The 25955-nt window shown below is 43.5% G+C and overlaps 1 protein-coding gene across 21 annotated transcripts in view; it reads left to right on the top strand.

The window, feature by feature from the left end:
• nrxn3b (neurexin 3b) overlaps nucleotides 1–25549 on the top strand; it is a 328662-nt gene extending 303113 nt beyond the window's left edge. For 13 of the 21 annotated variants that reach the window (XM_076873673.1, XM_076873666.1, XM_076873678.1 and 10 more), the window contains 2 exons: nucleotides 12247–12325; nucleotides 22602–25549. In XM_076873673.1, the coding sequence (XP_076729788.1) occupies nucleotides 12247–12325; nucleotides 22602–23584 (1062 nt within the window). In that variant the 3' untranslated portion in view covers nucleotides 23585–25549. Of the gene's footprint in view, nucleotides 1–12246; nucleotides 12326–20410; nucleotides 20635–22601 lie in introns of those variants that run through there. The other 8 variants (XM_076873680.1, XM_076873687.1, XM_076873683.1 and 5 more) reach the window with 2 other exon arrangements.
• Nucleotides 25550–25955: the final 406 nt, after the last annotated feature.

Raw genomic sequence — 25955 nt, 5'->3', positions numbered from 1 at the left:
AACCAGTGAGATAGAAGAGATAGCAGTTTGTGCGACCTGTGATTTCTGCCACTTTCTCAGCCACTTCTCTCAAATATATCTCTCTCTATATATATATCTATATAGATATAGATATATAGATATATATAGTAGGGGTGCAACGATACACAAAATTCACGGTTCGGTTCGATACTTTGGTGTCACGGTTCGATATTTTTTCGATACAAAAAAAATGTTCATGCATTTTTAATTTGTCATTTATTAAAATTATAAATATATATTTTAACTCAAAAGTACAGTTTTTAAATTTAACCCTAACCCTTGTGCGTGTTTTTTTATTTTGACAGCGAATGCGCACCTGCGGACCACTTATGTGCAGCCCTGGTTATTTAGCTCGTCATATTGCAGCCACAGAAATTATTTTGTCCATGAAACCATAAAGCTGCACTTTCTTTTTGCCTTATAGTCTGATTTGTCATAACTTCTCCGTTTTGTGGTGAGCTTTTCTTTGGCTGTCACTTCTTCACCCTGACCTGTCTTATTTGGCTCAGCAGAACTGAAATGCTTTTACACAGGCACTCACATAAGCTCAGCGAATCTCTGCGCGATCAACCTCTCACATGTTTAAGCTGCGGGAGATTTCACTTGTCATGTTTGCATAGTAAGCTAACGATTAATAAGACGATGTCAGAGGAATTGGTGCACAAATTATCATCACTCACAGATCAGTGCTGTCATTGCAAAGTGAAAGCAAAAAACAAGCGCAAATTCAAACGCGACTTCAATATGTCACATATTGACAGTGGCTCACCGATGCCAATGACATAATTACCCAGCTACATTTCTGAAAGAATGCAAAAGCATTGACATATATTTTTCCTTCCTACAATAGCCCGACGGGCAGGGCAGAGATAGATTTTGGTAGCCCGACTGAAAAAATCGCTAGCTCCAGGACGTCGGGCTAGCGATATTGCAAGCCCTGTATCTGATTGAGGAATCACTCATCTTTGGAAAAGAGAGTTTATTACAGAGAAATGGCTCTTTCCAAAATAAAAGCTATACTATCCGCTTCTTCTGGGCTATATTCTCAGCAGCATAAGGAGAATCATGTGCTAACAGCTGTCTAAATGACTCGGCTAAAGTTAGTAGCATGCTTGTTGTTTTTGTCTTTGCACTAGGATGATGTCAGCGTAAATGTGCAGTCATATTCGTTGTGTTCCCACTAGTGCTTTCAGGTTAATCTCGTTGAAATGACCTTAGCGCCACAACACGGCAAATCTCCGTTAACGAGCTACCGCCGATCGCCCCGTGCATGGGGCTAGACGGCCAACACGTTAACGAGCTAACTGCGCTAACACACTAGTTCACACCAATGTAATTGAGCATTGCGTGGCACATCCAACATACTGTTTTACTTTAGTCCATGACTCGCTTACCTTCAGGGTCATACGTCACATGAAAACCAAAATAATTCCAAACGCCAGATCTGAATGAGGGTGGGGGAGGTCCATGTTGTAAGGAGAGCTTAACTTCTGTCTCGCTAGCTTGCCCTGCGCTCTTCCTTCTGACTATGCTGTCTGTGTGGAGCGCTCAGTGGATCTGCGCTGGACAGTGCAGCCCAGGCGGAGTAGTCGAACACAGATTCACTGAGCGCTCAACACAGACAGCATCGTCAGAAGGAAAATTGATAAAATAAATTACAAATGTTGTATTGTTCGATACATATGCGTACCGAACCGAAAGCACTGTATCGAACGGTTCAATATCGATACGAATATCGTTGCACCCCTAATATATAGATATATATATATATATATATATAGATATAGATATAGATATGAGAGAAGTGGCTCAGAAAGTGGCAGAAAGTGCTTTCGGTTCGGTACGCATATGTATGAACAATATAAAATTTTTAATTTATTTTATCAACTTTCCTTCTGACGATGCTGTCTGTGTTGAGCGCTCAGTGGATCTGCGCTCGACAGTGCAGCCTAGGCGGAGTAGTCGAACGCAGATTCACTGAGTGCAGGGCAAGCTAGCGAGACAGAAGTTAAGCTCTCCTTGCAACATGGCAAATTGAACCTCCCCCACCCTCATTCAGATCTGGCGTTTGGAACTATTTTGGTTTTCATGTGACGTATGACCCTGAAGGTAAGCGAGTCATGGACTAAAGTAAAACAGTATGTTGGATGTGCCACGCAATGCTCAATTACATGGGTGGGAGCTAGTGTGTTAGCGCAGTTAGCTCGTTAACGTGTTGACGCCATCCAGCCCCACGCACGGGGCGATCCGCGGTAGGTCGTTAACGGAGATTTGCCGCGTTATGGCGTTAACGTCATTTCAGATTAACGCTGACAGCACTAGTGGGAACACAACGAATATGACTGCACATTTACAACGACATCATCCTAGTGCAAAGACAAGTGGAAGCAGACAAAAACAACAAGCACACATGCTACAAACTTTACCCGAGTCATTTAGACAGCTGTTAGCACAGGATTCTCCTTATGGGGACCTGATATGTTTAATATGCTGCTGAGAATATAGCCCAGAAGAAGCGTATAGTAGAGCTTTTATTTTGAAAGAGCCATTTCTCTGTAATAAACTCTCTTTTCCAAAGATGAGGGATTCCTCGATCAGATTAATTTTTTTTATTACTTTGTTGTTTCAGCAACATTAAATTTAAAAACTGTACTTTTGAGTTAAAATATATATTTATAATTTTAATAAATGACAAATTAAAAAGGCATGAACATTTTTTTTTTGTATCGAAAAAATATCGAACCGTGAATTTTGTGTATCGTTGCACCCCTAATGTATATGTATGTATCCAAGCTGACCATGGGGGGAAAAGAAACTGCTTTGAATTGTGTCTTTGATTTGCCCTTGCCTTTTTTGCGTCATCCCTTTGATCTCTGAACGTGCAGCCACATTGGGTATCTGTTGCTACTGGCTGCCAGGATGAGGCGCTCAAGGAAAATTGATTTGTTTGGGGTTTATTCCCATTAGTACAAAGAAAATCAACTTTAGCCACCGGGCACGGCGGCATTGTAAATAAACCAAACTGGGTTTGATAGCAGCGTTGTAATGTGGCTCTATAATGTGGTGTCTCTTCTCTAATTCTCAAAAGGCTTCGTTTCTCAGTGTTTCCTTCAGCCTCTGGGCCCGAGCTGTGTGAAGGTCATTTGTTATGATAAGACTATGTTGTGTTCAGGAGCAAGCCTCCCGCACCCCTCCCCTCACGCTTTGTCTCGCGTACTGTACTTAAGCATGTGGATCCAGCGCCTCTCCGAGACGCAGCACTGCTCGTGCTCATATTTCACGTTGTGTTTGTAACCCGGGGCCGTGGCTGAGCTTTAGCCTTTACTCTGATATTACTGACCCAGGGGAAAACTATAGACAGCAGTCCCAGTACATTGTGTCTTCCTTTTCCCTCGCTGAGCGCGAACCATTGCTTTGATGTGACCGTTCAAATCACTGTCATGCTCAGTAGAATATTCAACCGTAGCCATGGCCGCAGATGCAGCAGCTGCTCTTGTTACCATCCATGTATTTGACGAGTTTTTTTCCCCCAAGTTGAATCATTCACTGCTTAATTAGCGCGACCCCTCAGACGTTGGCTGTCAGCGCACGAAACTTTAGAAATAGTTGGTTATTATCTCACTGTGTGGCATTTTTCCCAGAATGAAGCACAGCATTGTTGAGCCTGTTTAACATCAGCGCTGTGCTGATGTTTCATGTTCTGCTTCCCTCTTTATCTGTGCCGCATAGACAGATTCAGGCGCACGATGTTTCGTTCACCATCAAGGTCCATAGTCAGAGAACTGACTCGCGGCAGGGCTGTAAATGGCGAGTAGTGGGTTTAAGCTCGCCGCTGAACTGAGTTCACTCATATTTATTATCTGGCACAGGTGTGAAGAGATGGTGAGAATGCACTTTGGTTCCTGCCGGCACTTTATTAGACAGAACGATTCAGCGGTTATGCACAGTGGTAAAAATAATTTGATCCCTGCATCCTTTTATTTATGCAGTTGCACACTTTATTTCTCAACAACAACGACTGGACTCTAGGAGAAAGAAAAGCTGAGCTTTTTTTCTGTATTGAAAAGTGGATTTGATTTGACTCTGGAAGAAATCTGTCAGACACCAGCCGCATTTATCTACTTGATGTATCAGAGCCTGGCAGCCAGCAGCGCTACTGCTGCTATTATTTAAGAATTTAAGAATTCTATCTTAAAACAATAATCTCGTGTCCATATGTCCTGACATGCCAGTTCTTTCAATACGTTGCTCTTCTTTATACTGGGCCTGTAGACACCCCTGCCTAATGTGGCTCCAGTCTGAACCGCTATGCTCTGCCACTCGCACTCATGAAAAGCACAGAATATAGCAGACACCAATGACGTTGATTAACCCTTTAAGACCAACCATAGAACCAAGTCCGCCAGAGCTTATATTATATTTTTACATGTTGTAGTGCCATTTTTGGGAGCATTTCAAGTTGCTATACATCAATACAACCATTATAGCCCAAATTTTAATGATATATATGCATTAAGTGCATAACATAAATTGCAAAAAAAAAGTGCAATAAACTACAAAAAAATGTAAAATCGTTTTTGTTTTTATTAACATATATTTCTAGTTAGAGAAATTTAAGAGGCTTATCCCTAAAAACTGTAAATACAAAAAAGTTGCACAAAATAGTTTCCCACCACAGGAAATTTATTTTAAGTGTCTTCATAGTTTTATTTTTGAAATACACCAATATTTATATACTGCAGGAAAAACGAAAATAAATATTATAATGCAAATTTGCAAAAAAAACAGCATATGCATCAAAATAAACTATTTCCAGCAGTGCAATATGAGTCCTAAGCATCCCAGAAACGACACAGAAAGTCATAAAGTCAAACATAACTTTTAAAAACACCAGTATAGGCTCATAAGGTCCTGATGGTAAAAAAACTACATTTCCGTGAAATGACGTCACTTCCGGTTTCGGGCAGGTCATGGAGGACATGTGATAGTTCGCGCTGATGGACGTAGGAAGTGATACAAACAGCTGATCGGATCAGCAAAGCGTGTTTCTGGAATATTATGTTTTTGTTGCTGCAAGTGCTTTTTATGCAGTTTTTGCAAAGCTATATGTGGAAGGAAACTGTGACCGAGGACAAGCTGATGGCATAAGATGTAAGTACAACTCCTCCGGTTTCATATGCAAAAAAAATTATTGCGCTAGCTTACGTGTTTGCAGTGCTGCCGGGATTTAAAAATAGTTACGCAAAACGGAGCGTGTCCACTCCGGCCGGCTTTAAAGGGTTAAGGTGGGTTGCAAAGTGGCTTGCAGGTATACAGCAGCCATATACCATGGTCCAGTTTAATCCCAGACAATTTTTCATTAGCTGGTCGGTCACTAAATATTGGATGTGGAACATGTGAATCACCTGTTGCGATGAACGCCTTAACTTCAGTGGGATTCTTGATGTTTTCTTTCTTTTTGTTGGCATTCTGAGACTCTTCTGGTGTCTCATCTTCGGCCTGCGAGGGCTCCTGGGTTGGGCTCCTGTGCTCTGTATGTAAATAGAGTGCATCCATCGGCTGATGTGGGATGACATTAAAATCACTTGATCTACTGGGATTACAGGAGAACTTGAATTTAACGCCATGTTCAGTTTCAGCACTGCGATGAGGGTCAAACTCTAGGCCTCACTCAGCTTTACGCTGACTCACCGTTTCAGCCGCCAGAGTTTGTCAGATTTATGCGGTTGTCTTCCAGTGGACTCTTTAGAGTGAAATTCCCTCTTGTGTTTTGATGTTTTGTCACACTAAAGAGGTAATTCAAACCCAACAGTGCTTTAAGTCTGGAAAATATCCATTTGATTTGTGTTACACGATGTCTACGCAGGCCCGTAGCAAAACAAAAAAGAAAAACCAGACGCATTACACAGAACAAATTTAGGCGCAACACCGAGAGTAGGTCACTGATGTTTTGGCAGAACTCGAAACCCAATACACAATCGCTCTAATTATGCGCTTAAATAGAACGAAGGAAGATAGTGCAAGTCTAACACACCTCTGCAGGTTGTGTTAGACTTGCAAATAACGCGTGTAAAACATAAGGCTTTATTCAGACTATGTGAACAGCTTGATTCATTAAAACAGAACCACATGTGTTTCAGTAGATGGCAGAGACCAGTAAGGGAAAACATCTTCATATGAAGTACATTTAAAGGCTGATAATGGGAGAAATGCCTCACACCTTGGCTTATTTAAGCTATAAAACTGCCCGTCGTGTCAGTCCTGCTGTGGCCCTGCCTGGTGTTTTGGCCCCTCCAACCACCGCGTCATCCCCCCTTTAAGATCCGGGGTGGATATTTACGTATCGCTCCCCAGTTTCTATATGTTGGGTATTTGTGGGGAGTGATGAGCTCAGAGCCTAGACACAAAACTCTGACTGCATTCTGCTGCGGCAATACATCATTTGAAACCGGAGCTGTCTGACTGAAATAGGTTCTTGCAATGAGAAAGAATTTTAGATTTTGCTCCTTATCTCTCGCACTGAATCACTTTCAGAAAGGATTTCCTCACTGCCAGAAAAGCAACTGTGAATCAGCGCAAAGCAAAGGGGTTTTTAAATGTCCACGGGGGAGTGTAGGGGGGGGGTCTGCGTATCGTTTCATTCAGGCCTCATGTTCAGATAATCTTAATTCCCAAATTAAGAAAAAATGTAGTCTGAGCAGGTGTAGCTTTTTTATTCTGCTGCTGAAGAAGTTTTTAATGAAAATGTTGCTTTCCCAGCTTCGCATTTATTGCTAATCAATCTTGCATCCTCTTTGTTCACTCCCGAGGTCAAGCCCGACTGGTGATGTAGCATGCTCTCCATTCGCTTGCAGAAGTAATTGCAGCTTGGCCTGATAATGGCCTCTGCACCGCTGCTGGCGGATTCACATCACAGGATTCATGATTAAACACCAGAGGAACTTTGTAGAGACAGACGCCCGGTTTCTTTGCAGACTCTGCATTCTGTTTGTGTCGGTGGCGCTACTTTTGAAACTGAAACTGTCACTTTTTGAGACTCGTCTCCCAAGGAGGCTGTCTATCTTTATCGATCGCCGGGGCAATCCTTTTAGTTGATGTGCTCTGTGGTGGTCGGCGGTAAGAGCTGCTTTAATGAAGTCTGGCTATTGATTAGGCCGTGGTGTTTGTTGGTGGAGTCGGGAATTTCAGCGTCAGTCGAAGGCACGCTAATCGGCATAATCGAGCGTGATGAAAACGGCCGTTTTATGTACTGAAGTCATTGTGCAGAATACGCTTTCTTCACACACAGGAAGTAGCGGGCACGAGCATTTCCAAATTTCCCCACACGTGAAACAATGTGGGCCGTAAATCCCACAACCAAGACTCTTAAAAATGATGAGGATGTTTGTTGAGAATAATTAGACCAAAAAAAGAAAATGCCTCACTGCCAAAATATATCCCACTCTATGTTATGGAGATTTAGCCAGAGAATTGGATTTTGCCAGCTGTGAAATCAGTTTTTGTAGTCCCGCTGGCCAACCAAATCATTATGCTATACCCCGCTGTAAGCTCCCATCAGTGCACACACATGAAGTCTATGCCTTTTCCACTCTGTGAGTGGAGCGCCATACGCCGTTCTCCCCTCCGGACGGCCGTGAGAAGACTGCGAGCTCCGTGTGACACTTGATTGCTTCTGCATTAGTCCAGATGTGTAAAAAGCCCCACATGACAAGTGCTTCACTCCGAACCGCTGTGACGACTGAGATACGTTGTATGTTTGCGGAAAGCCACACAACTAGTGGATCTACACGTCACCTTTTTTAAAAAAAAAACTCTTTCATTCATCTTGGAGTGGAATCAAAGTCGCTTCAGTGCAAGGGTCTCTTACTTTGAGTTTGAGGATGTAGTCATATGCAAAGTGACTCCGTTGAATGGAGTGTGTCCTCCTGCCTTTTCATTGGGACTTTTACACTACGCGAGGCTCTTTAATGTGGAGAGGATAAAATGTGAAGTACATGGGTTTTTTCTTTTTTACTGAGTTGCTGGCAGAGTTCTGGCCTCTGGATGCCGACACATCAAGAGATGTTACTTGGGCTTACCTTGGGGCTGAGAGGCTTGCCATTTGAAGACACTTTATTATACTGCAGTTAAGGTTGTCAAAGGTATTTTTACACAGCTGTGTGCAAAACCTTTGAGCCACTCCTCATTTCTTTATATTTTGCTGGAAAAATGGGAAATGCAGTGATTTATGGTAACATGTAAATGGAAATACAGTATATAGGGCAAAACATTATGTACAACTCCACTGTGCTTGAAAGTCAATATTTGGTACACCTGTATTTAATAAGATAAGATAACCTTTATTAGTCCCACACGTGGGAAATTTGTTTTGTCACAGCAGGAAGTGGACAGTGCAAAAGTTATGAGGCAAAAATTAGAATACAATAAGAATAAATACAGTACACAGCTGTACAGAATAGAATAAAATAAAATACTATATACAGTAGAATAAAATAGAATAAATATACAATAAGATAAAAATAGAATACAAATACAAATACTATATACAACTGAGTAAAAATACAACGATGACAGAAAGGATTATTGCACTTAGTATTATTGCATATGTATATATATATATATATATATAGATATATATATATATATATATATATATATATATATATATATATATATATATATAATCTTGAACACAGCCTGTTCTTAAACAAGCTGCATTGTTATAGCCTTCAGGAATAGGAACTACTGCACTGACAGGGTGTTTGGGCTGCTGAAAAATGAAGCGTATGGTGTTGTTTCATCAAAATCTGATGATACTGAAATCAGTTTTGACAAGATCCCCAAAACCTGACTGGAACACAACCACAACCCACAGCAGAGCCTCCACCGTGTTTTACAGATGCCTGTCGACACTCACTGCTGTTCCTCTCCTGACCTCTGCTTAAACACTGACAGCGATTCATCACTCCATCTCACCTCAGCCTCCTACTTTCATCCCTTAAGAACAGTGTTGGTCAAGTAACTTGAAAAAAGTAATAAGTAACTAATTACTGATTACTTAATTAGTTGCTTAGTTACTTTTTAAAAACATGGTACACAACCTGAATACGTAATAAAGCAATAGGCCTTTCAGCCCAATTCTATTTTTCTGCATAATCCATCATATAAAACTGAATCAAATGAAAAAGTCTCTTTTAAAAATTGTTTTACTAGTTTTAATCTTATGCACATTGCATCGAGCAAAAATTCAATTATTGCAACAGTCTTTGACTTGAAGAAATTCTTTAACATTTAAACTTATGTTCTGCATGTTCCAGCACACAAAATAAAATGTTTTGTGTTTACACTCTTTCAAATTAATGCAAGTAAAACACATTCCCGTGGCAGCGTGCTCGCTCAGATTTAGTTAAATTTTTCGCTGTAGAAAGAAGTTTTCTTCCTGCGCAGAGTGAACAGCGGACGCTGTTTTTGTCACTTCTTACAGACTAAAACTCAAAGTAATGTGAGGACGTCCACGTCGCTGCACCGTCTCTCCTTCACTCCATGTTATCCATTGTTGATCCGCACACGTCTGTTGCTGCCACGCACGTCGCACACGCTTACGTCATTGTCATGAGACACTCTCACAGATGTGAGTTACTTTAAGGGAAAGTAACAGTAATCTAATTACTTTTTTGCATTAGAAATCCCTTACATTACTTGTTACTTGAAAAAAGTAATCTGATTACAGTAACCAATTACTTGTAACAGATTACTGCCCATCTCAAGCTTCAGAACGACTTCTTGAAATGGGGATAAATGCTGTGTTTTTCTAACAGGCTGCAGGTAACAAAGCGCCTAAAGATACAATTTAAAATCGGTTCTTTACTAAAGTTGGCTGTGATGTGGAGACACGAGGCTCTAGCGACCTAACTCTTCCCTTGACTTAGGTACTGTTTTATGTTTGATTTTATAAGTTAAGTAGCTTAACAAAGGTAGGAGACCTGAAAATGAGTGAAAAGGTTTTGAAAGCTTGGTAAAGTTGGTCAAGACTTCTTTGAAAGTCTGGAGACTTTTGCAGTGACCTGTAGAATCTGTGACACCAAAACTAGTACTGAAGTGTTACCCACTGCAAGTATTCATTTCCCAAGCCCTTATTTCTATTGTATTCACTCAGATAACAGGAAGCCCGAAGTGATCTAAAAGCCAACCAGCAATTGGTAATAAGTCACCTCATTGTGATCTTTCATTTCCTTGTAATCCTGTTTCATAATCTCATTTCTGTCATTTCCTCTCTGTAGTTCTTCAGTGTTTGGTGGATGCTCGGCAGCAAATTGAGGTTACAAAATTTTTATATTTTGCTTTTTTGAGATCAAATCACGCTGATTTCCCTCGGTCACATGGAAATGGAAATTAGCTGGAATTTATATCGCACTTTAGAGAACAATCTGCATTTACCCTTACACTCATACAGCACCTTATATCCACTACAAGTTAACCTAATGTGCATGCCTTTGGGCTGTGGAAGAAAACTCACACAGGAGCAGAGGAGAACATGTAGACATCCCACAGCAAACGAAGCCTAGATTTCACGTCATCTTTAAGGCTAATGTTAGGAGCCCCATCACGTGTTCGACCAAACGGCGTCCGCTTGCTCGAGCCAGCCTAATGCAGGACTACTTTCTCCAAAACAGCAGGTAAAAAAAACAATGACCCTCAGCAAGAACTTCTAAGAAACACCACAGTACCCGCTGCATCTAACTGAATGCCAAGTAGCTGCCTGAGAGTCTTCGTGCGTGTGGGTAGCTGCGCACAAATTGGTGTGATCTGTTTAACTAAAACGTAGCATTTTGGAGACGCACATGGGCGTGCAAGGCTCCGTGAAGCAAGCGCATCCAAAGCAGTGAAAATATTCACCGTGCGGAGACGCTGCCGCCATCGGCATGAATGGACGAGAGAAAGGCAGTGTTTTCAGTCGATGCCGGGTTATGGCGTGATGGTCTCGGGGCTGAAATTGCTAGAACAGACTTTGAAGTGGCTCGGATTTTTCATCTCTCTCTCTCTCTCTGTGTCCCTGCCTCCCACATCTGCTGCTATCATAATAACAAGCAATAACCCTCTTTCAGCAATAACCAAGACTTTTACGCCCGTAATGTGGCTTCAATAAATAATGTCATGTTTACCAAGGGGCTATATTTTACAGCAATTTAGTTTAAAGCATCCCCCCACCCCCACATTGCTTTTTTGCCTCCTCTTGGTGGAGTACAGTACATAATGTGGTGCATTAAGCATACCAGCAAAAACGCACATTAACACATTATCAAATGTGCTGATAGAGAAAACAGCACAGCCCATCATGCATAATCATAGCAGACATTAGGAAAAACAAACAAAAAAAACAGCGAAAAATCTGCCTCCTGTGTGAGCTTTTGCAGACACGCGTGTGCTGCACATCAGCATACGGTGGGAAGTGGACGGCTTTTTCTGGGCGCCGTTGAAAGCGAGCGGCACAAGCATGGGGGCGCGTTTCATTAGTCTGTCAAACTCAATGATATTTAGAGCCCCACACCCTTGGCCAGGACTGGAAAACTCAATCAGCACTCTGATTTCATAACCCTGCTTGGTGACAGGGCTTATTTTATCGCCCCGCTGATTCATTCTAATAAACGCCGGCTGCCCAGCGCGCCGCCACTGAAATACAACCCTCTCCCTCCCTCCTGCTTCTGTCCTCGACGGGTCGACCTGGAAAAAAAAAAGGAAAGAGAAAAGGGGAAGGGAAGGGTTGGTCGGGTGGGAGGGATAAATCAGAATTGTGGGAACTGGAGGGTGCAGATAATCCATCGCCGGGCCGGGCGGTGTAACGTGTGCCACCCCATCCCCATCCCTCCTCCTGCACCCTTTAGCACAAATCAGGGGCCGGGGACGCTGCTGATCTGTGTGGGCTTAGTGCGTCCATTGATTGCGGGCGATGGAGGGGAGGGGCGATAAATAATCGGAGGCAGAGTGCGGAGGGTGAAGGAAAACAATTATCTGCGGAGGTGGAAAGCACATAAAGCGAAGAATGATAAACGCTGTGAAATATGATTGACTCCAAGTGATATATGGAAGCCGAAGGACGGGCGAGAGAAGTCTGCGCGTGCAGAGATATCCTTGAGTGGCTGAGGACTCGCTCGCGCTGCCCCTGGCCTAACCACAATTTCTTCTGTGTTTGTGTTCGTGTGCGTGTTTGTGTGTCTTTCTCCGCAGACGACAGATGACATTGTTTCATCAGCAGAGTGCTCCAGCGACGACGAGGACCTGGAAGAGTGCGACTCCGGACATGCAGGTGGGATGAGTGTGTCGAGTTGTGCTTGCTCTGAAACCTGGTCTATTTCTCCTTATCTTTCTTTGAGTTGCTACCGAGGAGCTTCTCCTCCCTTAGCATCATGTCCCATGGGAGCTTCAAGTGTAACTTAAAAAAAAACGCCCACTTTCCCCCTCCCACCCAGAAAAAGTAGCCATAGTAAGCACAACGGGGTCCTCAGTGTCTGCCAAAAGTTTAAAGAACACTTTTTGGAGACGGGCGAAAGCAGTAAGAATGCACTTTCTACACCCTCGGCATGCTCTGCTGTAGGAAGTCCCACTCGGAGCTTGTACTGTGTATAAGTAAATGCACACAGCTTCCTGCCGGGACGTGTTAAAGCTCACGCCTTTCATCTCTGAAACAAGTTACACTTAGCTATGGGGCCACTGGTTGCAGACATGACGACGCGTTGATACTAATTTTGTTCTCTCGGCGTTCAGCTGAGAGCAAAACTTTACTCAACAAAGTACGAAATTAGTATCAAGCCCCATGTCGCCCGCACTGATGCTTCAAAATGTATCTGTCCTGTACTTGGTTGATTTCCTCTTGCTGTGCGTGTGTGCGTCTCTCTTGACAGAGGATACATTTTGAGATTCTTTCGAGAACAAAGATGCTTTCAGCCTAGATACTGTGATATGTAGCAGACTAACTGCAACAGAGCCTCTTCCTCCCTACTCCTTCTTCTTCTCTTGTTTGTACCTCTGTTTCCTTCGTCGGAGGCTTGCCTTACCTGAAACATTCTAATAGAGAACAGATATCCTCGAATTTCTGTGCGCATCGTCTCTCTTCCCTCCCTCCCTTGACACACACACACACAAACACGCACATATCACTTTGTGATTAGATCAAAGTGATAAGACACTCACTCAGTGGAAAATAACAACAGAGCTGGAAATAATGCCGCAGATTTAAAAGGAATGGTTATTTTTGAGGCAACTTGGGTTTGGATGAGTCGAATAAGCAGCTGTCAATCACGCTCCTGCCCAGGAGCTGTTGGCACGGATTCCTAATAACGCGGAGCAAAGCAAAGACTGTGAGCTGTATTGAAACTGGCTCACTATTTGAAAAGCAGCTCCCCTTAGGCGCTCTGGAAATCATTAACAGCTCCGGCTATTTGATTGCTTCAGTGTCCTTCAAAATACCATCACAGCCGGCTAATTGACGCTGCGCTAATCTGGCGAAACACAGCTCAGCTTAACACCGAGCATATGTCCACTTTTCACAGCTAATAATACGCCACCGCCGTGTTGCCCTTCCACGTCTGCGGTTGTGGACGATCGAGCGTTTATTTTGTTCTTAGGGAAAATCGGGCCTTTCCGCTGTGACGGATTTAACCATTTCTCCCCCAGTCTGAGAAAAGAAGTCGTCTATCGCTCGCTGATGGCGTTTGTTTTCTTGAAATTATGACCACATTTAGGTCTTATGGCTTTTTGATGTGGCTGGGGGGGAAAAGCCATTTCCTTTCAGCATTTTAGGTGCCTTATCTAGCGTGAGTTGCTTGGGTAAAGGCAGAGATTATTGAAATCGAATGGGCACGCAGCTCACATGTTTCAATTTATTTATTTTTGTATCTCTTCAGACCATTAAAACCTCAAACCCAAGTATTCTCAAAAAAAAAGAAAAGTGAAAGTGCAGTCAAGTGAAGCGCAAGAAGCTTTTGCTGAGAGAACACGGTACCCTCCCCTCATATAGTGGCAACATACACACACTTACGCAAACATACCGTACATCCCATCATGTGGACACAGAAATTCATATCCTCATTCCTCGCCCCCACCTCCCCCTCCGCTTCCAGTCGTATGAACAGTTGTATGACATGATGTTGGGTTTCTTTTCCTTTTTTTCTCGTGTGATGCACATATGAACATCTCTCCTCTGTATCGATTTGGACCCAGCTGCTGGGTTTGTGTTTTTCTTTTCTTTCGTTCTTGTCTTCTTTTTGCTTTCCTTTGGGGCCTGGGAGGGTTGGGTGCGGGCTGCTTTTACTTTCCTTGTTTTGTTGTTGTGGTTGTTTTCAGTTTTCGTTTGCTTTTCTTTTATTATTATCATCACTCTTATCGTTTCTTTGGCGTCCTCCTCATCATCCGTCGTCCATCATCCAAGCAAGGATAGAGCCGCTCCTCCCGTTTTTTGCCTCATCTTGTGCCGCATGAACTTTTGGTGGTTGGAAAAGTCAAAGTTCTCCTCATCAAGTTTTGTGTTTTATTTGTTTATTTTGTGCCATATGGCTTCTAAAGGATCATCCCTCCCCCCACCTCAGCACATTTTCGATACAACATAGGGAAATGAACGGCAACAAAATCTTTTCTTGCCATCATCCTTTTTTGGCCTTGTGCAGGCAACCCCATTCTGTCTCAAGAAAGTTGTGTGTGAGAATGACTCCCCCCTGTCGCCCCTTCCGAGCGTTACCCCGACCCCACCCCCTCCATCCTGTCTCACCCCACCCACCTTCTTTTAGCCTTTCTGCATATACATGTCTGTTTGAATGCAGATGGCATAAAAAGACTTTTATTGCCACAAAGTATATCTGTTTTTCTATTTTATCTGTTGCTCCAAGTAGAAGGCATTTGTGGCATGCACTCTTGTACTGGACTGTACCGCAGCTCTGTAGACTAACCAGTAACCCTCTCCTCCAACCATCCCCTGCTTCAGCGTGGATATGATTGGCGTCCATTTTTACGCTCTGCTTCTTTTTCCCACCCATACGTCCCTCCACTCGGCTTCTACATGTCAGCGTGTGCGTGCTGAGGGGAGGGGGGGGTCTGCCCCCAGCAGCGGCAGCTCCTCCCTCCGAGGCGTCCCGTGTTCGTGCTCGTGCCTGCTGTCTCTGTCAGTGCTCCGTCTGCGTCTGCCAAACCAGCCTGTGTTGTCCGCTGTGCGTGCGTGCTCGTCTTGTGCTTGTGTTGTCTCCGTGTTGAAACCAAAACTGTTGAAACCTCACCTTGCCCCCTGCCCCCCCCCCCCCCCCCCCCCCCCCCCCCTTTAATCCCACGCGGGTTCCACGAGAGGGCCAATAGAGCGAATCCCGTGAGATGACTCACAGTCCTCTGCGTGCATTTGCAGAATTGTCGGTTCAAGCTAAAGAAAGCGCCACGTGCAGAAATGCGTGAGTGCTGCGAGATGCTCAGTTTTGGAGGAAGGCAAATAAGTCGATTTATGATTTCATTTCACGGTGATTAACGGCGCCGTGGCTTGTCATTACCGTGCAATCAGAGCAATTTTATGATTAATGTGTCATTATATTGGGGTAATTGATTCAAATGATTTCAATCAATCCGCGAGTGCATTTCAAAATGTTTGATTTGTCCGTACAGCACCTACAAGCTGCCACGAGTCAGGCCTGATGGAACTAGGTTTTAATCTGACTCACGATAGGCCAAATTAAAAAGTCTACCTCCTAATGAGACGAAGCAGTGGATGTGGAAAAATGTCTTTGTCGCAGCAGAACTGTTTTTTTTTTGTGAGAGCTGCAAAAGCAAAGGTGTGACTAATAACATTAATGATGTCTTTGCTCCACTCTAGCAGTGCCCAAAAGCCATACCAGGCAGGCAGCTTTCATAAATCTTGGAACAGAGCCATCATCATTGTTATTACCTGTAATATGTGAACCTTCCGAGCCCATAAAAAAGACATTTCCACCTATTTGTGAAAGGTTTGATCGACTAATGCCACAATATTTAAACGGGAGCAGTTATTCTGTTCCTTAAGATGCTCGATCTTCATGTTAAATTTCGGCCAAAGTTTCATATACAAATGAACCTGTTTCAAACAGCCTGTTCTCCTATCTGTAATGTCAAAGCAAGTGGATACTAACATGGTCACCCCAGGCACAGAAGCTCCACCCACCTCTTCAAACCTTTTCGAGGGGCAGCCAATCAAAGGAAGGAAGGCGCTTAAACTGCTTGTTTTACCCAGTTTAAGGTAAATAATAGGATTCGATATTTCAAACTATGACCAAGCGGGATCCAAAACATCAGCTGCTTCAAGCTGCTCACTTATATATATTATAACTTTCACAATACCTCTGGATCAGATGACTGCGTTTAATGGGCAAGTCTACTTATACTGAAACTCATAACTCAGAGAGGATTATCACTGCAGCGTGTGTTAGTTTCATGCACCTGCAACTTTACTGCTTTGGGTCAATTTCACACTCGTCATTAGCGTCGTTTCCAGCTGCAGCATTGGAAAAAAAGGGACAGGCGCTGAGCTCGCTGCTGCAACAAGCTACTGTTAGTGAACACAGTTGCTGTATTGACTTTATAATATGAAGTTATCTTAATTTTTGTCTTCAAGGGGCCAAAAGAGAGTTTAGTGTAGATTCAGGAGATGAGATTCAGTGGATTTTGTACACTTGTTACACCCCTGAAGCACCGCAGCTCCCTAACACACTTACTTTTTGCTGTGCTATAAGAATGACAGACTACCTGCTGAACATTATCGCACAGATAGGTTGTTTGAGCCTTTCTGAGCAACAGCCAGTCCAGGCGTTTTCTATAAGAGACGGCTCTCCTGCAAAATTGTGCAGCAGCAAGCACGCAGTGTAACTGTTGCATGCCACGCTGCAGTCAGCTATGTCATGGGAAGAATGTTTTTCCATAAAAAGGGCATAAATGATCCTGCATGCACTGTTACCCTCTGCCTTTGATCAAGTGCAGCGCAGATCAAACAGATGTAGTGTATTTATAGATGTTTCCTCATCTCGTTTGCCCGGGGTAGATAAAGTCCAGGATCTGGCGTTCAGATTAATCTTAGACTGGAGGCTGGGATGTAATGTTGTGTGATTTCTTCACTGCTGTATATGAAGAGCAAAGTGCAGGGTACGGAATGAAGTATGATAGGGATGGATCACCGAGTTTCCTTGTGGCATCGGCTATGGATTCCGTCAAGCCCTGCCGGGCCGGCTGTCACTTCGACACAGGCCTCGGATCAGTTTAAAGGTTATCCAGCTGACACACGTCTGCCGAGTGTAGAGGTGCAGCCTAATGGCTGTACAGCAAATCGACCAGCTGACAGGGGCGAGTCGCCACGCCTGTTGGAGACGCCAATTTAATACACCGGAATGCGGCCCAGCCACATGATGACGGATTAAGAGCTATCCGCCATGCGCCGCGGCTACACAGGCGAGCACCTTCTTCCGGGGGTGCTTCGCGCATCCATGACAGGACAGACTTCTCCATCGGAGCTGTGAACGGAACATCGCTTAATGTTTAGAAGAGAAATGAATGTCCATCAGTGAGAAATTAGGTTTCTTCTGGCAGACGTGTGCGCAGACACGATAAGATAAGTTTAATGGTGAGGTAAAGTGCTTTGAAACGACATGCTTCTAGAAAGCTCCGCCGCTGCACGGTACACCCTTATAATCCCTGGCAAGTGTATCCACGCTGAGAATCTGTGTGCTGCTGGCCTTCTGGTAATCAGTTCCCTACCTGTAGTAGGTAGGGATGAATGAATCTGCTACAGCAGGTGTCTGGGCACAATGCTTGCACCACAATGGGATTTCAGGGCCCTAAACCACTGACTCACCCACAATTTGCGTCAAAAATCCCATTCAATCAGTTCATCCGCGGTGCACCGGCTTTTCTGCTTTTATGGCGGAGCGTTGTCAAATCCCTGACACACCGTCAGGATTCATCTCCATTCGGAAGCCTCAGCAAACTTTTTGGATGGACACGGGGATCAAACCAGGGAGCGAGGAGAAGGAAAAGAGTGGGGGGAGAGGAGGAAAGTGAAGAGTAAGTGCTTTCTTGGAGATTTCTGCATCTGTAGCTCTCAAGCTGCTGAGGTAGTCAATCAGCCATTTAGTAGTTACTGTATTTACTTTAATTCCTCTTCAAAAAGCCCGCAAACAGGCATGCAGCCTTTATTACATGGTGGGATGAAAAGAGGAATGGCTTTAATATTGAGTTTGTTTCATATTTTCATTTTAGTAGATGGGTTTCTCTCATTGATGCAAAAGGAGGGAGAGTCAGTAGGCGTGCAGAAACACACTAGTCACAAGTCCTGACTTCCTTTGAGAAACTGGCTGCGGCTCTATCAGAGCGGAGAGTTTTTTGGGGGGGTGGTCTTGCTAGGATGGCAGGGTTTTAGAATAAAATCCCCATCCATCTTGATGAGTTTCGAAAAACAAACGCAATCTGGTTGAGCAAACCCATTAGAAAGCGGCGTGTTTGTCTGCTTCTGAAATGCAGCAAGACGTGCGGCGCTTGTGCAAGAGCTTACACAGGATTAAAGTGTTTACAAAACATCAAGGTCCTCTGCGCTGACTTTACTAAAACGGGGGGCTTCACTGCAGCGTCGCGTCTCCCCTCCCATCCGAGTGTTTTGTTGATATAGCACAAAGCTAACAGTAGCCGAAAGCTGTTAGCCAAGAACAGAGTGAGAGGATGCAAACAAGGCCAAGACAACGAGGGCAGAGTTGGATAAATAAAAGCCTCGGATGCAATCGCTTTACTCCGAGACGCTCCTGTTTATTTAACAGGGCAGAGCGGTTTTATGGCTGTTTGCTGGAACGTCACAGGTAGCGGCGACGTAGCGGCTTTCCCCCCCCTTTTTTCAGTGAAAGACGAGAATGGCAGCGATGCAGTGCGAGGCCTCCGCTGAATCATGTCCTATGACATCCTCTGAATCAGGGCCGGAGCAGTGACAGGGACATTCGCATTTTAGATGCCGGCGTGGATAAGGAGCCGTCAATACAGTGTGACAGATGCCATATTTACTCAATAATGCTTCGCTCGCAGAGACAGTGTGCTTAAAAAAAACCAAATGAGGTTTCTGTAAAACAGCCTGCAGAGGATTAACCCAAAGCTGATGTGCAGAGATAAATCCACCACGTGCCCTCTTGTGGAACTGCAGATGCTTATCTGTCAAACGAAGGCTGTCGGTTATGCACGTAACACAAAGCATCTAAACGTCCGACGATCTCTCTCTACCCCGTTCTCTGTATTAATTAGTGAAAGTGCTGGTTACGTACGGTGCACCGTAACTGCTAGTGAATGACTTCTTTACATCAGGAAAATATCCCACAGCCCTTTGCTGGCAGTCACCTTTACTGACCATTGGCCTGCCCCTTCTTAAGCCCCTCCCCCTCCCCCCACCATACCTGTCCCCCCTGGCTTGCTGTATTGTTATTGTATTATTACTCTCCCTAAATGCAACTTACTTAAGCATGCATTAACCCAACTTCTTAGAGTGGAACTAAAACAAACTCCAAAAGAAAGGAAAGAAAGCGTTTGTGTGATTTGCCTCTCTTTCTCTGACGTACATCCAGATTGCACGCCCTGTCCTGTGTTTTAAAAAGAAATACTAACAAGAGAAATGTATTGAGGTAACTAATAATAACCCGCTTATTATTAGTTAAACGAAGGTGGCGACACTTTCCTATAAACTGTCCCCCCCCCTCCCTCTCTCTCTCTTTGTCTGCCTCAGTGTGTGCTTTCTGGTTGTTCATCTTTGATAGTGTGAGAAATTTAATGCCTTTCTTTCTTGCTTGCTAATCTCTCTTTATCTGTTATTTTCCTCCTTTTTTGTACATATATGATAATCCACATATATGTGAACCTCTCTGTTTCTTTTCTGACAATGTTAAATTTAAACTGCTAATTTGTTGCGAATCACAATTGCGATGTTATTTTTATTATGACCCCCCCCTCCTCCTTTTTAAATTAGAACAAAACTTCCTCTTTTCTCTATGAACTAATTAGCGTTTCGTAAACAGCAGAAGGCTCTTAAGATTGGGTATCAAAACCATGCAGCTGCACTGAGATTTTCATAGAGAAAAAAGAGAAGCTGCCTCGAAAAACTGCTAATCCTGGCCCCGATCTGAAAACACTGCTTTCCAAAACTGTTTCCGTGCCGATCTCGAACATCCACCTGTGAAGTTAAGCGCTTGTCTCCGATTGGAAATTGGGATCGAATAGATTAACGAGTCTGAATTCTTTTTTTGTGCATGGCAAAAGAAGTTGCAGCTTAGGGTTTGTAAAACTGTCAGTGTTGAGAGTGCTGTTCTCTTTTGTAGATGGGCATGTATATGCTCATTGTTTGTATATCCCCATCCCTTCCTTACAGCCAAAAGCTCTAATGCCGCCCGACCGCTTCGTGCCGCCTTTACATGGACATGGCAACTGATGTACACGTTCACCCCCATCTATGTCATTTCCTTCCTAGTATGTTCATAGGTCCCACCCCGTCTCACACTCCCTCCTCCCGAAACCCCCTTTACGTAGAGATTCTAAGATATGTACAGTCATCCAATTTGTTCGTAGCTGACGAGCAAGCTAAAGCCGAGCGAACGAGCAAAAAAAAAAAAAAGAAAAGAATGAGAAAAAAAAAAGTCATCTAATCCGGCTGTAGATATTTATGGAGAGACTTATCAATCAAAGCAAGAATTATAGATATACTGTTTTCTTTTTTCTAATAAAATGATTCTGAAAAATCCAAAAATAACAACAAAAAAGATCCTGAACAGAATGGTGAAGATTATTTTCATGTCATGATGTGTGGATGTATGTGTTGTTGCCTCCCTGTACCATCCTGTCTAAGAACAAAAGAGAGAAATATATACTTACTTAATCAGAAAATGTTAAAAAGAAACTAACCTAACTTGTCCAAAGGCATTCTTACACAACTTTCTTTTGTAAATTTTTTTTTTCTTCCTGCCAAAATCATGCGGGCAATTTGTTGATGTAAGTTGACAAAACTGATGGTATGCTTTCTTCCTTTGAAAACTGTTTCATCTTTTTTTCGTAGGCTTTTTTTCCGAGCTGACTTTGTTTGGTTTTCTTTCTTTCTTTTTTAATTTTCCTCTTACTAATCCTTTCTCTAAATAGCTCTATCTGTGGCTTTACTTTGTGAATGTTTCTTACGATGTTTGCTCTAACTCTAAACTCTTTTCGTTTGTTTTTTTTGTAATGCCTTAATTATTATTTCTATTTTTTTTTCCTTTTTCATTTTCTGTTGTGTTCTCTTTCTTTTTCTTTATTGTTCCAAAAGGTTTGCATCTCTTTATAGTGCCCTGTTTGTGAGCCTTTGCAATGTACAAACAATCCACCTTGGCAAGAGGATAAGCAGCTTCAATAGACATCTGAATGTTTCAAAGTCTTTGTAGTCGTCCAACAACAGGTTTAACCAATGAAAGGCAAATGACTTTATTATAAAAGAGGCAGACACATGTGGAAGCATGTCTCTGTCTTTTGATCTTACGTGTGAATAATTAATAACGTCCAACTGCTCTTACAAGCTGTTATAAGCCAGCAAACATTCAGGTGTCTCTGAACTGCCCGGTGACTTTGTGCCACTGTGGTAACTGTAGGGGTCAAAAGGCAAGAGGCTAGGGCAAGTAGGGGAGCCCGCTAATGTCGAGGGAAGGACAGGCTCGCTCATCTCCAGCAGCATTTCAGCTGTGACTGCAGCGAGTAGATCAGTCAGCCAGACCTAAACTTGCCTATCAGCTTCCTAAGAGGTGCGAGATATCGTTTTGGGACTTTGGAGACCCTCCAGCCCAAAGACACAACCTCTCATTTTTCATCATTGTGATGCTTTGTGAAGCTTGTTAGTATTTTCCAGCCCGTGTAGGTCAGCAGGGTTAAAAAGCGTCGCTCCGAGCAGCTACGGTATAAGAAACACCTTACAAATAGTTTCTCATTTCAGACTTAGTTAACTTGCTTTCAGGCCCACTGGCTTGCACTTGAATTGCAAAACCAATGCTAATACCCTCTGCTTCTTTTTTATCCACAGAGCACATCTCTCGGTGCTCATAGTTTTAGGCTAAAAAGGATTTACACTTGAAGATAAATGAAACATGCCTCTTAAAAGCCCGGGCTAGTCATTTATGTGCAGATATATGCAGAATTACGAGGTAGAACTAATACGAGGGCCACAAACTCCACAGCATCACAAGTAATTCCCGCTTTCCTATGCAGCAGCAGCTTATATAGGAATTAATTTGAGGCGTCAGTTTAACGTGGCTCACCCTTGTGCATCCCTCAAAGCCTTTTGATGCAATGTATACTTATTTATGGCTGTTGTTTTCTTTCATTTGGGTCTCGTTTGGTTCTGAGTTTCATTGTTTTTGCACTGGTACAGTGTTTTCTGTTTGATTCTTTCTTTCTTTCTCTTCAGTACTTTTGATTCCCTACGTTGAGCTTTGCTTTTTCTACTTTTCGTTTTCCGATTCTTTTTGGTGCTTGACTGCTTCTTGCTTTGCCGATGGAACGCTTTCTGCCGTCTGACTGGCGCTTGTTTCTGTTTCACTTTCCAGGAGGGGAGCTAGTTATCCCCGTGCTAGTCGAGGACCCCATAGACATCCCTTCTGTATCCACCCGTTCTCCCTTCATCCCCCTCCCCCCAACCCTCCGCCCTGTCCTCACCATTATTGAGACCACCAAAGAATCCTTGGCCATGGCCACTGAGGCGGGGGTACCTTGCTTGTCGGACCGAGGCAGCGATGATTGTGATGATGGTGATGGTGGTGATGATGGTGATGATGATGATGATGATGGCATGGTGATTTCGGGGTTTGGCTCTGGCGAAGCTTTCGACTCTAGCCTGCCCCCGACTGACGATGAAGATTTTTACACCACCTTCTCCCTGGTAACAGATAAGATCTTGACCACATCGGCCTATGAAGGCAGCTACAAAGCCCTCGCGCCCAAGTGGGAGGCCAAGGACTTGAGGCCTAGCAAAGCCTCTGAGGCAGGTAGGACTGCACCCACCTCGCCTCTGCCCGACCTCCGGGGCACGCCGCCGGCGGCGGTCCCCTCGGACACGCCACCCAAGCTGCCTGCCGGGAAAATGAACAACCGCGAGGTAAAACCCCCGCAGCCGGACATGGTCCTGGTGTCACTGCCCACGTCCTTCGATCTGGACGGCACCAAGCCACGAGGCCCCTTCATCACCTCGCCCATGCTGCGCACGGTGCCTGCCGCCCTGCCCACGGTGCCCGGCGTGCAGCGGGTGCCCCCGGGGGCCTCGGAGGTGGTCCGGGAATCCAGCAGTACCACGGGCATGGTGGTGGGCATTGTCTCAGCCGCCGCCCTCTGCATCCTCATTCTCCTCTACGCCATGTACAAGTACAGGAACAGGGAGGAGGGTTCCTACCAGGTGGACGAAACACGCAACTACATCAGCAACTCGGCGCAAACCAACGGCGCTGTGGTGAAGGATAAAGCACCCAGCGGCAGCGCCAAAGGCAGCGCCAGTAGCAAGAGACCGAAAGACAAGGACAAGGAATATTATGTATAGAAATCCAGTCATTTCCCGACCCATAAAGCTACAAACTGTTTGGAACAAAGTTAAGAACACTTTGACAGTACCATATTGGCAACTGTGATTTAAAAAGAATCAAATCTCTTTAGAACTCGAGACTTACTGAGTTGCAGAAACATTTACAAAAAAGAACTTTGGCTTATGGAAGCACACTTACTATTGTAAGCATTACAGAGAGACAATGCAGTAACAGCTGCACCGGGACTCAGCGTGGACACTTTTAAGGAGTCCCTGCTGGAGACATCCGGCAGTGTGAATAACATCACTTTAACACCCACACGACCCCAAGTGACTGTCTAAGAGGTGTGTGATCCTTGGAGTTCTGACGACCTTGTCCATTGTAACCCTGTAAAATATGATCACTGTCATTTCGGCCATTCTGAGCATGCATGTGAGGTGTATGTGACGTGGTGCTGGCATCTTGTGTAAGTGAGGGACCTCAAGAAACAATGATTGTTGGGGAAAGTTGGAAGTCAAACCCTGATTTTGCGTTACAAAGCGGTTTCATTAAATGTAGCTTTCATGGATGCGATGTGAGGTAACGTATACGTGTTTCTTGTTTTTCTTTTATTATTTTTTATTTATTCAATCAATCAGTAGTTTGTTTATTTATATATTGAGTTTCACTTTTTTGTTTTCTTTAGTTTGTTTTTCTAAGGATGATGGCCAGTCAGGGTCGACTAGGCAGAGCTCAGCAGGATGTAATACAGTAATGTATTTCAATATTTTTCTCCCCCCGCCCTCACGTCTCAGTTAAGGATTGGACTGCTATGCAGGGCATCCAAATTCTAGACGGCATTCAAGCGTGCAAGAGTGGATCCACCAGGCAAACTGTACAATGTTAATTCTCAGAGTTTCAAACGTCTGATAGCATTTTTCTTCTTTTCCCTTTTCATTTGATTTCTTTTTATTGTTTCGGTCGTTCCTCTGTTTCCTTTTACCGATATGACGCCGTGGCAAAAATGCATTACCATAAAATGTGTCTGATGAAGATGTAATTGTCACAATCTTAACGAAGAAAAACAAACACAGGCTGAAGATTTACTCCGGTGTGATTCTAGCTGTTCAGACGACTGTGTCAAAAACATGTTTACATATTTTATTACATCTAGCCGTCGTGCTTTGCAGGTCAAATGTTGTACAGAAGATTCCAGTTCCTGTTGAGTTATTTTTTATCCTCTTCTTGTATAGATGGACCGTTTGATTTGATTTTTCTGCTGTAGCAACATGACTGGAAAAAGGAAAACAGCAAACAAAACGAAGCATTTTTATTCTTTTGCCTGGAGATGAGAAAGTGATGTGCACAGGAACATTTGTTTAGGCAGGGAACAAATGCTGTTAGACCACAAGTCTGGTCTCCCTGGATGGTGTTTGTCTTCAGTCGCATGAATATTTGACCACCGGAAGCCGTCAGTCGGAGAGAAGACGCCTCCCTCAGATCTTGTCTTAGGGACTCCTCCTTATTCTGAAGTTGCTTTCATCATGTCATTTATTTATTTTTTTATTGGAAATTCAAAAAAAATGAAACGAGAATAAAGACAGATTATGATGGATTTGGAGATCTATTGCTAGAACTTTACTGGCTTACAGATGTTTTTTATTTTGTTCCTTTTTTCTGTCTTTTTTTTTTTTACTGTATCGTCTTGTCTGATCAGCTCGTCACTTTTTTGCATTCGATTTTTTTCTGTCGTTGTATAGCTAATTTCATGTCTCATTTATACGACATTATCTTCCGACAATATGTCGGGTTTTTCTTTTTTAATGTCATTTATTTATTGCTGAAATTATTTGTCCTCTTCTGTTTTCATGCAAATCAGTCGGTGTGTATGTTCACTTTGATTTTTTGTGTTGGTACTTGGCTTTTTCAGCCAGTTTAATTATCGTCTTCTGCTTCTCCTTTTTGACTCCAAACAATTCCCAGAAATAAAAAAGGAAAAAGTTGTTCCCAAACTTATTTTGGGTGGTTAGACTGCAGGATGCTGTCACTCGCTTCGTCCCTGTTGTGCTAAGAAAGACGGGAGACGACGCTGAAAGAGGATGGAGATAGATTCTATCTGAGGCCATTCGCCGAAGCGCAGTTTCTCATCCATTTGTTATCACTTCGCTGATTTCCTTTTATACCAAAAAGTGGCACCATTTCTATTCAAATGAAGTCCGGAGCGGAGCAGCTCAACGTTATCATTTACCTATAGATGATTATGCAAATTCATACACTGCTCATTGATGCAACAAGAGAAAAATGGATGAGGGGAGAGAATGATTATTAGAGGGTCCAGAGTCTTCACAACACTAGAGGAATGGCTTTGGGTTTTAGAGTTGAGTCTTTGTGAGAGCGCGCAGCCAAATG

Source organism: Maylandia zebra, linkage group LG15 (assembly GCF_041146795.1).
Source record: "Maylandia zebra isolate NMK-2024a linkage group LG15, Mzebra_GT3a, whole genome shotgun sequence".
Taxonomy (NCBI): domain Eukaryota; kingdom Metazoa; phylum Chordata; class Actinopteri; order Cichliformes; family Cichlidae; genus Maylandia; species Maylandia zebra.
This window is presented reverse-complemented; position numbering and strand designations above follow the sequence as displayed.